Here is a 15,623-nt window from a genome sequence, read left to right as displayed (position 1 = left end):
CGGTCGATTATTTCCCAACAATCCGGTAGTGTCCGTATAAATAATTCATTTATAGGTGGTTTGAAATGCATTTTCGTTGGCGAAGGGTAAACCAGGTGTTGCAGCCTTGGTTTTATTACTGGAGAGCGAAAGTTTAGACCAATTTGACACGGAGTGTTTCCAAGTTGCCGAGCGGTGAAGGTAGTAAATCTAGAGTTTTTTATTGGGTCAGCGAAGGACAGAAATTAGTTCGACGAAGACAATGATAATCGGTGGATATAGGCCACGGAATAGTCGCGAACCTGGAAAGGTGGCATTATGGAAACTGTATTGTTGTCGGTAATATTTTTGACCTTTCGGTGTGGTTATAAGTAACTGCATTACTTCCGGGTTGATGAATGAGAATTAGTTGTGAAATGAAATTATAAATTTCAAGAAATTGGATTACATTTCATCAAGATTATTTGTTACGATTTGAAAACTTAGATTTCGATTTGTTAGTTGAGTTGCAGTTGGACCAGTGAGATTTTGAGAAGTTAGTTGGGATAATCAATTATTGACCGAGCGAAGTGAGGTCTAAGATTAAACTCGAAGGTTTGGCATTTCTTTTAATGTTTAAATTTTTATATATTGCGCATTTACAGCGAAACGCGGTAATAGATTTTCATAAAATTTGACAGGTATGTTCCTTTTTAAATTGCGCGTCGACGAATATACAAGGTTTTTGGAAATTTTGCATTTCAAGGATAATATAAAAGGAAAAAGGAGCCTCCTTCATACGCCAATATTAGAGTAAAAATCAGACTATAGAATTATCCATCATAAATCAGCTGACAAGTGATTACACAGATGTGTGGAGAAGCCAGTCAATAATAATTAATTGATGTATTTCCATAATGTCTATAGTTTCAATCAAGTACTTGTGGATGAGAATACTGCGTGAGGTCTACTGTTCACAGAACTACTAGTAGAGTTCGATGTTATGATAAGGCTGGATTCATTTGTACCAACATTGAACACTTGAGAATTTATTTGATCTGATTAGATCACTAGCAGATAGCCCGTGCTTCGCAATTCTTATTAAAAAAAAATTATACTTTTTGAATGATTATTAAGTTACTGTTCTAGATTTCTTGTTTTTAGACTCTAATAGTATCTATTTGATTCAAAATTTGCTCGTTTATCTGAGTACTGAAGAGCGTAAATTGTATTTTGAAAAGTGAAAGTGACATAACCAACATTTTGATTTGGACAGTATAGTATAAAATGGAAATGGGACAGTTTTGGGCATGAGCCTGTTGTGCCTTTCCTCTTGTTAAGTATTTGTGCACAATGTGATAAATAAATAAATAAAACTTTGCCTACTAGAATCTTGAAGAATTTAAAATAGGTCTGCTACCATCCTCGGTAAATTAAGAATCAACATGCAAATTTTGAGGTAAATCAGTTGATTAGTTGAGACGTGATGATGCGTCATTCGTGAATTTCCTATCCCCTACGTGTATAAGCTAATTATTCCCTTTATTTCATCAAGAATAATAATAGAATTAATCGCAAATAAGAAATAAGTTACAGCAACGATTCTTTAATTCATTCTGATCATGAAGCATAAAGGTTTCATGTTCATTGATATATCATTGATATCCTTATCACTCCAATATATTATCAAGTACTTATATACTAAAACAATATTCTCTCGAAATGGATTCATGAGATTTTCAATGAATTTAGGAATAGTGGTTGAATAGGAGAAAAATATTCTATTTGCGAAAACAATATTGTAGAATGGCATTAGAAGTTGGTGAAACTGGGGTAATTCTATTAAAAAATCCATGAAACATCTATGGAAAAAATTTATTCAACAGGAAGTTATGAAGAAATCAGGTATAATGAACAAATAATCGAATTTATACTAAATAATATAAAGATCACTAACATTCACACAATCAATAACTAGCATCAATATTGGGGCACCGAGCTTCACTCGTTATTTATTTATTGATTTTTGATAAACCGAACACAATTTTTCAAAATGATTGGGGAAGTACTAACAGGCACAGCCCAAAACGGGTTTTCCCGAATTTTGATTTATACACTATGAATAGTCCAGAAAGTAGGTTATGTTCCATACACTTGAATTCAGGTTCAATTTTCTGTTCAAACATTTGAAAACAAAAAAAATATAATTTAGATTATATAAAAACTAAATTGAATAACAAAATAACACTCACTAATCACTTGAAATTGTCAAATAATGATCAACTTTCAAAATTATTATGATATACTCCAGTTTAGGAGGATTATCATGTCATGTCAACAAATCAGATTATGTTGATCAAATCGATTAAAAATTGTCTAGCTAGATAAAATTTCTCGTTGATTGATTATGATTACATAGCTGGAAATAATTCTGTCTCTCTCCCACACAGGCACACGCATTTTCTGTTATCGAGAAACGACGAAATAATTATCATCTGTTTTCCAAGGATGAATTATCCTTTTAATGTCGTTCATCGAATTTTCTAAAGTATGAGACCTAGTGCAATCGAATCTTTATATCATGAACCTACTATGTTCCAAATTTCGTGAAAATCGTTAGAGCAGTTTTCGAGATCCGTAAAACATAAATAACCAGACATAAAAATAGCCATATATGAAAATAACCAGATTTATACAGAAATTGCTCTCTTGATATAATAGGATTTCTATAAATCGTACAACAAAACCTATCAATAGGTTTTCATGGAGACAATAAACGAAAAACAGATAATTTAGCCTCAAGCTCAACAGTATTCATACTTGAATAATTCTAATTTTAGATCAATTATGATCTATACGTGAGAAAATCAGAATCAAAATAATCGATAAGAGGCGTTCTAAGGCAATATGAGTGGCTTTGATCTCCTTGAATAATGGACTCAAGTATTTAAATACATAAAATAGCTTGACTGGATCCAGATAGTTCCACTTACAAAGTTTCAATGAATTTTTAGCAAGACAATAAACAAAACTACTGACCTCCAGCACTACAATCTATACTTGAATAACTTCAGATTTCGATAATGTACAATCAATACAATAAACAAAATTAGAACTGGAATAATTGACTAGCGAACATGAGTAATAGTCGGAAAAACAGATCATAAACAAGACGTATTGTCCAGACCGGATTTCGCGATTAAACGACATTCACAAGGACTTTTCCTAGGCAAGTCATATAAATAGATATACATCACATGACAGCTTATACTGAGTGCTCCATATAAGTATAGATATAGAGTAGGCGAGGCTCAGGAATACAAATAATATAGACAGGATATATACAGTACATGATAACTTGAAGTAAGTTCTCCATAAATAAGTATAGATATAGTGTAGGCGAGGCTCAAGAAACAAATAATAGAATTGGATTTACAGTGCATGGTAGCTTATAGTAGGTGTTTTATATGAGAGAGATAGAAAGAGAGAGAGTGAGACAGAGAGAGAGTGAGAAGGAGGGAGAGAGAGGGGGTGAGGTTGAGACATAGAGAGAGAGAGTGAGAAAGAGATAGTGAGAGAGAGAGATAGTATAGATATAGTGTAGGTGAGGCTGAAGAAACAAATAATAGAATTGGATTTACAGTAATGGCAACTTATAGTAAGTGCTCTATTTGTGAGACATAGAAAGAGAGAGATAAAGAGAGAGAGAGAGAGAGATTGATTGATTATATGCCTTTATTAGGGCGGAATTAGGACTCCTGGCCCTCTCTGCCACACAACCCTTTACAAAAGAAGACAAATTTACATAAGAACAGAAAAAATAGATTACATAAAATTAATATAGTAAATAGAACTCTTAATCAAAATACAATAATATATAATGAAAGAGAATTTTAAAATTGATTTATTTATACTCTCTCTCTCTCTCTTGGGTTAACAAATAACCAGAGAGAGAGAGAGTGTGTGAGGGAGAGAGAGAGAGAAAGAGATTAGATTAGATTTCTTATTTATACAATGAGTTTATTAGTAAGTAAGTAATAAGAGATTGATTGATTGATTGATTGATTGATTGAGTACTTTATTTATGTAGATTACAATATATACTGGCTTATACATTTATATACAATAGCTTACAATACAGCAAAATTATAGATGAATTTACATAATAATATAGACTAAGAAAATAATTTTGAACTGTATATGATATGAAGAAGCAATTTGTAATATAATAACTATAGATAATTATATTGTTATGCATCTACATAAATTGGCGGAGCTTTGGACATATCAATGTCCATTCTTCGGAAAGAATATTAAAAAAATCCTCCCCACTAACTCTCTACCAAGAGAGAGAGAGAGAGAGAGAGAGTGTGTGAGGGAGAGAGAGAGAAAGAGATTAGATTAGATTTCTTTATTCATGTATGCTACAATAATTACTGGCATGAACTAATTTTACAAAGTATGAAAAATTGATCAATGATGATAAGGATTAAATGCAATTAGAATTACGATGATATAAAATTGTAATGTAACTTCATAAATCAACGGTGTTTCAACAAATAATTGTCGATTCTTTAAGAAGATATAAATAATATCCTTCCCATCAACACATGACCGGGTTATCTCTTTAGAGGGATTGATTGATTTAGTACTTTATTTATGTAGATTACAATATATACTGGCTCAAACATTTATATACAATAGCTTACAATACAGCAAAATTATAGATGAATTTACATAATAATATAGACTAAGAAAATAATTTTTGAACTGTATATGATATGAAGAAGCAATTTGTAATATAATAACTATAGATAATTATATTGTTATGCATCTACATAAATTGGCGGAGCTTTGGACATATCAATGTCCATTCTTCGGAAAGAATATTAAAAAATCCTCCCCACTAACTCTCTACCAAGAGAGAGAGAGAGAGAGAGAGAGTGTGTGAGGGAGAGAGAGAGAAAGAGATAGATTAGATTTCTTTATTCATGTATGCTACAATAATTACTGGCATGAACTAATTTTACAAAGTATGAAAAATTGATCAATGATGATAAGGATTAAATGCAATTAGAATTACGATGATATAAAATTGTAATGTAACTTCATAAATCAACGGTGTTTCAACAAATAATTGTCGATTCTTTAAGAAGGATATAAATAATATCCTTCCCATCAACACATGACCGGGTTATCTCTTTAGAGGGATTGATTGATTTAGTACTTTATTTATGTAGATTACAATATATACTGGCTCAAACATTATATACAATAGCTTACAATACAGCAAAATTATAGATGAATTTACATAATAAACACTAAGAAAATGATTTTTGAACTTCATATGATATGAAAAAAGCAATTGGTAATAGCTACAGATAATATTGTTATGGATCTACATAAATTGGCGGAGCTTTGGACATATCAATGTCCATTCTTCGGAAAGAATATTAAAAATATCCTTCCCACTAACTCTCTACCAAAGAGTTAGAGACAGATAGACAGAGAGAAAGAGAGAGCGAGAGTGAGAGAGTGAAGGTGATAGAGAGTAGTAGAGGTTGAGATATATTGTACAAATAATATAAACAGTTATACATTACTTAACAACTCACAGTAAGTCCTCCATATAAATATAGATATAGAGTAGGCGACGCTCAACAAACAAATAATATAAACAGATATACATCACATGACAAATTACTGTAAGTGCTCCTTATAAATATAGATATAGAGTAGGCTCAGTTGCAACATGCTTTAGTAGCAATAACAGGTGCAAGGTGCCCAGTTTATTGACTAATTTAAAACCAACCTAGAAACAAACAGCAATAAACCTCGGAGTACGGATTAACGGGGTCAGTGTGTTGAGTGGGCTTCCGGAATAACGGGGCTATGTTGACAAATAATGCATTTGATTCACCCACTAGTTGAGAGGTGCACATGCAGTTTTGTGAGTTGCATTGCAAGGATGCAGTAATCAGTTGCATAATGCGATAATAATGGAATAATGTTTGTTGCAGAGAAGTATATAAATAAAAGATTAGTCCGGTACTAACAATTGCATTCTTTCCCAAATGAGTTATAAAATATGAAGTATGAAATACTAGTTTCAGTACTTGATAACTAAAATATCTGTTCCACACACGGACGTATAGTCTATGTGGGTTCTAATATTCATTTTATAATTGTAATTGTGTTGTTAAAATTGTATGATACGTGAATAAAAAATAAATTGAATTGAATTGAATTGTTGCACAGTTACTTGTGGACGATTACTACTGGGCTGAGTAATATTGTAAGCTGGCCCGGCAAACTTCGTACCGCCAAATAGTTTAATGCATCTCATGACAAACTTTAGCTGGATGCATACCTGAGAAAGCGCGCTGCGGCATTTTATTTATTTAGATAATATTTTCCAACTGAAAAATAAATAATTAACTAAAAATCACATGTTATGATTTTTCTTGTACCAATCTATATATTTCTGTTCTAAGTGGTAATAATTACAAATTTTTATGTATGAATAAATTAATAGACGTTTTTGTTTGTTTGTTTGCAGACGACATTAAGCTTGGCATTAGCCTTGCTCGCGGTTTGCGAAGCAGGAGTTACAACCAAGCAGTTCGGATACGGCGTGGAAATCCATCACCCACCTCCCCACGGTCACGGAGGCCCCTATGGGTCCGGCTACGCGGCAGGGCATGGATACGGTGGAAGCTACTCCATGGCACGCATGCACCAGGAAACCACACACCACGACCATGAACCACACCACCATGTGGTGTCCGCCGCATCCCACCATGCACCATCGCTCTATGTGGCGTCACCGTCGCACCACGACATTGCCTATCTTCACCACGGTGTCCCAGACTACCACCACAACGAGATACCTCTGGCAGCCTACTATAAACCGGCCTACCACAGCGAGGAACATGATGTTGTGGTTCAGAAAGCACCGTTGGTACACAGTCACCACGAGGAGATTGTTCCTCATCATGTCACCGAACACCACGGTTTGGAACAGGTTCACCACCACATCCCAGAACACCACAGCTTGGAACACCACGGTCTGGAGGGTCACCACATCAACGCCCACATTGAACACCATGGTTCCCCCCATCTGGAACACCACGGTATCGAGGCACACCACGACGCCATCCTTGTCACACCCACCCCTCTCTCAGGACCTACACACCTCCCTCTCCTCCATGGACCTACCACACCTCTCCCCAGCCCTACCCCTATCATTCACCACCATGGAGCAATCACCCCCACTCCTCTCCCATACGTGCACCACGAATCAGCCACCCCAACCCCTCTGCCAGTCCTACACCATCATGAGGGAGTGACTCCTGCACCATTCGTTTCTCATCTCCATGAAGGGGTAACCCCTGTCCCATATGTTTCCCATGGGGCTACCCCTACTCCTCTACCATACCTTCACCATGATGGTCCCACCCTTGCGCCGATCAAGGGCGAGTTCCCGATCATAGGTGCTCCTCACCCTGTTGTCTCTCTCTCACATCTGCCCAGCTCTTTCCATCACACAGGATACAGTGGCTCCGAATACGCCAACTATGCCCCGCACTACGATCATGAACATCATGTGAGTAATCATTTATTTACGACATTTTAATTACTATTAATTTCCAGTAATCATTTATTCACATAATCATTCTCCAATACGCCAACTATGCTCCAAAATATGATAATGAGCATCATGAGAGTGATCATTCATTCTTATAATTTTCAAATACTATCAATCTCTAGTAAATTTCCTACTGCTATGAAATGCTGCTGCTAGTTCATTTTGCCTATAGTTTTTATGATAAACTGCTTTAATACGGTACATCATTATTGCCATATAATTCATTCATAGCTACATGTGGTTCAATAAATACGGTCCAACGAAAAACATTAAAACAGGATAACCTGTTTCAGGTTAGGATGTCTGAAACAATGTATGGTAATACATGATAGAACATCGTTCCAAACATAGTAATCATTCATTTGCATGGTTTGGAAAGGCCTACACTCAATTGCTCCAGAGAGCGACCAAAAAAGTAATAATAGCCTGAATGATCACCAACGTTTACAACGGACAGGCACACTAAGAAGAAGAAAAAATAATTCATTCACTTGATCATTCTCCAATCACTATTAATTTACATCAAACATCAAAATTATGTCCCCCTCAATGAGAGCGAATTAAATTCTTTCCTTGACAAGATTATTGATGAGAGAATCCTAAAATTCCCACCCTTGTGGTGGAGGGACAAGAAGACTATCTAATACACACTTAAATTCTTCAACATTCCACAAGAAACCCCCAAAATGTCTATTCTTATCATAAGGAGACAAAATAGTTACCAAATACTCATAAATTCATTGACAGTTTCCTCGGAAAATTCAGAAGGGAACAAATTGTAATAATAACTATAATATTGCAAGTTAGAAAATCGAAAAGAAAGATAAGTACAGTCTTCGAAAATCAACCTCCACTAAAATGTTTGATCTGTTTTGACTGGTCAAATCAGATTCATAGACATTAAAAACCTTGCATTTCTCAAGAAACCCTCAAAATGTCTATTCTTATCATAAGGAGACAAAATAGTAACCAAATACTCATAAATTCATTGAGAGTTCCCTCGGAAGCTTCAGAAGGAAACAAATTGTAATCATATCATAAATTCATTTAGAGTTCCCTCGGAAGCTTCAGAAGGAAACAAATTGTAAATATAATATTGCACATTAGAAAATCAAAAAGAAAATAAGTACAGCCTTCGAAGATCAACCTTCACCAAAATGTTTGATCTGTTTTTACTGGTCAAATCAGATTGATAGAACCTCGAAACCTTGCAAGTTGGTTTGTTTGGCAGTCAGCTCAGTTTGATCTTGAACAGCTCGTGATCGTTTACTAAATGGCAATAATGGAAAGTAGTCTGTCGGGTCCAGAGCTTTTCTAATTGGTGCACCGCTGCAGAGAACACACTCACAGTTCGAGTTTGTGTTAGTAGGTCAACTTGTTGGTTGACAGATATTTCTACACCAGATGCATACTGACCAGTGCAGATCGGGTTAATTCCTACTGAATTGCATCGATAGAATAATGCTAAGTGTTATAATTATTCAATGAATAGCCTTCTCTCAAGAAATACTACTTGTTTTCCAATAAAGATTTTGAGTTTCTTGTACGTAGGTAGCTTCCAAGAGATGAATCAAAATGAATTAGCATGAGAACACAATGAAAGACAGTTCAGGTAGATCCTACAAAATTTCAATGATACAAGTTCTATAATAATTCAAGGAATATTCCTCTCCCAATGAATACTTCCAAGGAGTACTTGTTCCCCAATAACAATTTCAAAATTGTAGTACGTAGCTTCCAGGAGATGGGAGGAGATTAATTAAAAATACAATAAAAGACAGTTTAGATCGATCCCTACAAAATGACATTCATACGATGACTCATGCAAGTGTAATGATATTCTAGGAATAATCTGCTCCTTATCAATTTTTCAATAACAATTATACAATTTTAGTAGCTTTAAGAGATGAGAGTAGAAAAAACCATAGAAACAACACAAAACAGTAATAAACAGTACAGATTGATTCCTTCTTAATTACATTCATACAGTATCACACGAGTGATACAGTCTTCTCGTGATCAATCTTCCAATAACTATTATAAATAATATTACTAATAGCTTTCGAGAGATAGGAGTGGATCAATCAGACGACACGACACAATAATAGACAGTTCAAGTCGTTTTTCCATATATAATGGAAAATGAAGAATTCTATATATAATGAAACAATTTCTATAATAATTCAAGGAATAGCATTCTTGAAATCAAGTCTCAAATGGATATTGTAGATTTTCAATAGCTTCCAAGAGATGAGAGTAGATTGAAAGGTAGAAAGACAACATTAAACAATAATTTTGATACAATTTTTAACTACGCAAACCGTTTTTTTGATTATCTATAGACCAGATTGTAATTACTGGAATACAGTACGTGTTTATTGCTTTGTCTATTTGTTGTTATTTGTGTACTTTATTGGTAGCTGAACTGGAAAATATGCCTGGAAAAAGCATAAGCATATAAGCATATAATTATATAGTACGTGGTGATGTAGAGAGTGATATCCGTGTATTGATATGAAATAATGATATAATCCAAAGAGTTGAGAAGTTATACAATGTATAATGAGCCACATATCTTATTACCTTTGAAAAGATATTGATATTCAATACCATATCAAAAAGTCTTATGAGTTGAGAAAGCAATATTTTCTTATGAAAACAATATCGTCCGCTTGAAAAAGTAAGATTCATCATAAACAAGCAAAGAACAAAGTTTTGTTCTGAAATTGAAGTATTATCGTACAAAAAAACATTAAAAAATTCGTTCAACACCTAAAAGTCATTGAGAAATATCAATAGCCTCACTCAGTTGAAGAGCGTTCTTCTGAAGTTTCAATACCATAAACTTGAATGAAGGTTGAAAAAATTGAGTGATTCATCCATTCGTGATTATGAATTGGATGTTGAGTAATTCATTTTTTCAAGGTCTATAAGATTGACTAGGTGAATAGGAATTGAGAGAATAATAATATCTAATTTGAGAAAAATATTTATAAGATGAAGGATTCCTGACGAATAGGTATAAAAAATCAAGAATGCATTGATCAGATTGTCGAAATCCATGACAAATCATAATCATTACTTTGGGATCAAGAATATCTGTGTTTTAAAAAGAAATAGATAATCTATACTATAATAATAAGAAAGAACTGGCTTATACACGTACAGGATAGGAAAATTATGTTTGACGCATCATCACGTCTGAAGTAGAGACTGCTCTAGTCAGAGAGGTATATGTCATTTTTTTTTTATTTTCGAGTTAAGTCCAGTTATGAGTTCTAGAACTATCAATCTATTACTAGAAGAGTGGTGTAAGTCATATGGTTCAAGGAACTGTCCAGAGAGAGAGAGAGAGAGAGAGAGAGAGAAGGTATTGTGAGAAATATTCATTATAGTGTTCAGAGTGGTGCATGTAATTAACACACCTACAAAAATGTTAATTGATTATTTTCTTGGTCAAATCAATAGTCATTAGTGAGAAAAATACATGCCTGTGGCCCTGAAAACATTAAATTCATCACCTTCTCACTTGGAAATTAAGGGAATAGCTTCTACTAAAACCTTCAATTTCTCAGAAGAAGGTTGATATGACTTACATCACTCTGATTTTCACAGGCTCGTACTGGACTGATTTACTTGAAATTTTGCTTGTACGCTCTCAATTAACCGAGGATTGTTATAGGTCTATTTTCAATTCTTTAAGATTACATTAGTTTTCAAGACTTCAAGTTTTCAGTTTGTCAAGTTTCAAAATAGATCCTTGCGAATCACGGGTTACCTGCTAGTATAGAAGGAAATATTAAGAAAATAACCAATCAGATCCAGGTTCCAGGTGAAAATGCATACATGTACAGATTTAGAATCCTCAGTCTGTACATGTGGATCAATCATGAGAGTTGACCAATACAAATATCTTGGGGTTATTTTTGACCATCACTTGAGTTGGGTTCCCCATATTCAATGAGTCAAACAGAGGCTTAGAAGGATGTTGTATGGACTCTCTCAGCTCAGCCAGGTACTAGACATTAGATTGTGTAGGAGGATCTACCATGCATATGTCCAATCAATATTGCAGTATGGAATAATAGTTTGGGGAGGTGTTTCATCTGCTTGCCTGGAGCCGCTGGCCGTCACTCAACGCACAATAATGAAAACTATCCTGAAAAAAAAATCCAGGTACCCCACGTTGCTGCTATTCTCGGACTTCCCTGTGCTCAATCTAAGACAGTTATTTATAAAAACAATTCTCACATATATAAGGAAAAATAAAATAAACCTATTTGCTAATATTCAACACAATTATCAAACACGACTCAGGAACAACCATGGATATTCAACACCTAGATTAATGCATGGAATAGAACTCAAATCACCATACTACCTAGCTCAAATTATCTATAGGAATTTGCCGGACGTCATCAGGGAGGCTGAGGATTGCAGCGACGTGGTGTATAAAAGTAGGTTGGTCAAGTGGCTTTTTGGCATAGGCTGGATTGGAACTGAGGAACTGCTCCATTCACCGTACAACATGTAGTATAACTTACCAGCTCAATTTAATTAAAATATAACTTTTTCGCTTCATTGCTGGTCTTAGGTTCCCTTGCTCTCCCACTTGTAAATTTATAATCAACTCTGCTCTGCTATTGATCACGTATTTTTTTGAATAAACTATAAACAGCAGTTACATTTACTTATATAGGTTGTATAGAACATAAAGTTAATAGTTCATAGCACAGTTAAAGATACATGCTACTCTATTTCCATGCAAGAACTCTCCCCCATTCACAGACGTATAGTCTTCTTGTGGGAATTCCACGACATCTATGTACTAGCATTAGTGTAATGATGTATGATTTTCTATTTCAATTGATGTATTCTATTTATAATTGAATTTATGAATTTTACATTTTTTTGTAATGCAACGTGGAAAAATAAATTGATTTGATTTGATTTGATTACGAATCAATGAAGCGATTCCAATGTAATAACTGGTTCAATAATTTTGAAGAGAAATGAAGGAAGCGCAGTTTAGTACTGTGTCTAGAACGACCTTGAGAGGAATTCGTGTTTGGCAGATCATCTACCCAACGCCGTCGAAGGAGCATCTTCACTCAACTCCTCTCTCTCACCCGCTCTCTCTCTCACTCACTCATTCTCTTCAACTCTATCATTCTATCTCTGTCTTTCGCTGTCATTCTCTCTCTCTCTCTCTCTCTCTCTCTCTCTTCCTATGTTGTATATCATCTTCACTCTACAACTCACTGATCTCGCACTTGTTTTACTCACAACTCTCAGTCACTCAACTTTATAACTCTCTCTATCTCTTTCTCTACATTTTCTCACTCTCACTCTCTCTCTGTTGAATCATCTTCACTCTTCAATATTCATCAATGACCGCACACTCTTGTTCTACTCACTACTGATTGCATCATCATCAACCTTCCTTTCATTCATCATTCTCCAACTCTCTCTCTTTCTTTTCACGCGCTACTTCCTTCCTGCTCTACTGAACTCCACTGCACTGTAACCTCCTAGAGTGAAAAAAGAGTGCAATGAAAACAAAGAAGACCTGGAGCTTGTTGTTCGGTTGTTTATGCTGTCATACAGCGTGACAGACGCGTAATTGGTCCGTAACAAGAGTAGAATGATGTGTTTATTCTAATAAAACAATGGGATTATTCTTTATTCTTCCATTGATTCAATGATATGAAATTATTTTTTTAAATAATCATTTTCAACACTGAAGATAAACTACGATATGCTATTTTCAAGTTAAACGAAATTGGGTTGGACTTTGGCATGAAAATCTCACCTCAAAAATCCAAGATAATGGCATTCAGGGGAAAGTGGCCAGTCAGATCAAAAATCGTGATAGACAATCAAGCATTAGATCAATTGAGAGACTTCAGCTACTTGGGATGCCGCATTTCATTCGATAAGGATGAAGATGTTGGTGAAAAAGTGGCGAGATTCAGTGCGGTCTGTGGCACTATAAGACGAGCTATAGGAAGGCGAACGAGACAAGATACCCAGCTGAAGTTTTACAAAACAATGGCGATACCGTTAATAACATACGGTAGTGAGGCATGGATCTTAATCAGACAAACTGAATCTCGTATACAAGCTGCTGAAATGAGATTTTTACGAGCGGTCAAAGGTTGTAGTAGACTGGATAAAATAAGGAATGAGAACATAAGAGCTGAATTGAATGTAGAACCGCTATTGGATATTCTGAAGAAATATCGGGAAAATTGGTCTACTCATTTATTCAGAATGCCATCCAATAGGCTCCCAATATTAGCATGGGAGTACAAACCCGAAGGAAAGCGAGGCATAGGAAGACCAAGGAAGAAATGGATGCCGGTACAGGCCAATAGAGCCTAATCCTTGTAAGATGATGATGATGATGATGATGATGATGATGATGATTTAGTAGAGAAACAACACGCACAGCCCAAAACAATTTTTGAATTTTGATTCATTAAAATAGTTCAGAAAATAGGTTGAGTTTTCTCCACTTTATAAAATGTTGTCTAATTTTCTGACCAAAGACTTGAAATTAAGGGAATTAATCATGAACTTATGATTTTTTGAGTTCTATCTCATAAACTCATGAAATTCCATGGCTCTAAGAATTTAATGGATTTATGGAATGAATTAAATATTTGATGGTGGAAGAAATAGAAATAATTAAAGAAGTTAAGGTATGTAATTGATTAAGTTGTGAAACAACAGGCACAGTCCAAAACTGTTTTTGAATTTTGATCCATTAAAAAAGTTCAGAAAATAGGTTGAGTTTTCTCCACTTTATGAAATATTGTCTAATTTCCTGACCAAAGACTTGAAATTAAGGGAGTCAATCATGAACTTATGATTTTTTGAGTTCTATCTCATAAACTCATGAAATGCCATGGCTCTAATAATTTTATGGATTTATGGAATGAATTGAATATTTGATGGTGGAAGAAATAGAAATAATTAAAGAAGTTAAGGTATGTGATTGGTTAAGTTGTGAAATTAATTATAGTGGAATGTACGTTATAAAGTCGGTAGAAATGACAGGACGACATATTTGCCAATTTTCTCCTCCCACCGCATTCTATAGTGGATGGCTTTGATTCAAGATACCTGGTAGGCCTATATCTGTTATAAAAGAATAATTGATTCTTGTTAACAAAGGGAAAGTGAGATTTGTTATGATTCCAACACCTTTATCAATCTCTATTGAACCAAACTACCAGATTTTATCAAGTGATTTAATGTCAGTCCATCAGTAATAATTCAAGAATTTCACCTGTCATCTACCAGGTCAAACAGAGGTGGCCAATCAAAGACAAGCACCCATTTTGTTTCGGTTCACTCCCAATTCTAACGCAATGTGATTGGCTGGAGTTGTATGACTCGATTCAGTTTCAACAATCAATGAAAATTTCAACTTTTGATAGAGCTGTTGATATCCAAGGAATAAACAAATTACTACGAAGCCACTTGAAAGTAGAGTGCAGGCAGCCGAGATGAGATTTCTCCGAAGAACCAAGGGATGTGACAGAAGAGATCATTTCAGGGATGAAGATATCAGGAAAGAATTGAAAATCTGCAGCATGAATGAAAGAGTTACGGAGAATCGGTATCAATGGAGGGAGCATGTTCAAAGAATGTCAGCTGAAAGAATACCATTTAAAGTCTATAATTATCAGCCAGTTGGCAAAAGAGATGTTGGCAGACCACGCAAGCGGTGGCAATAATAGGATTTTTTATGTTTATTTGAATAATTGGCTTGATGTGAGTCAGAACAGGTTAAAGCCTAATCCTTGTTTGTAAGAAGAAGAAGATAAACAAATTAGATGAAGATGTAAAGTGAAAGCAAATGAAGAAGAACTAACGGAAATTAATAGCTGGCAATATTCAAGAGCTTATAAATAGAATGAAGGGCATAAAACGGCGAGAATAAATAGATGAAGATTCAGACCCGGTTGCACAAAAAAACCTATTAGATTTTAATCATGATTGAACAAGA

At 34.8% G+C, this 15,623-nt stretch overlaps 1 protein-coding gene across 2 annotated transcripts in view; it reads left to right on the top strand.

Annotated features, from left to right (window-relative positions):
• Nucleotides 1-15,623, top strand: part of LOC111060000 (carboxypeptidase Y) — a 58,333-nt gene that overhangs the window by 15,744 nt on the left and 26,966 nt on the right. For both annotated transcript variants that reach the window (XM_039437388.1, XM_039437389.1), the window contains exon 2: nucleotides 6,518-7,564. In XM_039437388.1, the coding sequence (XP_039293322.1) occupies nucleotides 6,518-7,564 (1,047 nt within the window). The remainder of the gene's footprint in view (nucleotides 1-6,517; nucleotides 7,565-15,623) is intronic.

The sequence above is a fragment of the Nilaparvata lugens genome, chromosome 11 (genome assembly GCF_014356525.2).
Source record: "Nilaparvata lugens isolate BPH chromosome 11, ASM1435652v1, whole genome shotgun sequence".
NCBI classification, from domain to species: domain Eukaryota; kingdom Metazoa; phylum Arthropoda; class Insecta; order Hemiptera; family Delphacidae; genus Nilaparvata; species Nilaparvata lugens.
The sequence above is the reverse complement of the archived record's forward strand: the minus strand, read 5'-3'. Positions and strand labels throughout refer to the sequence as shown.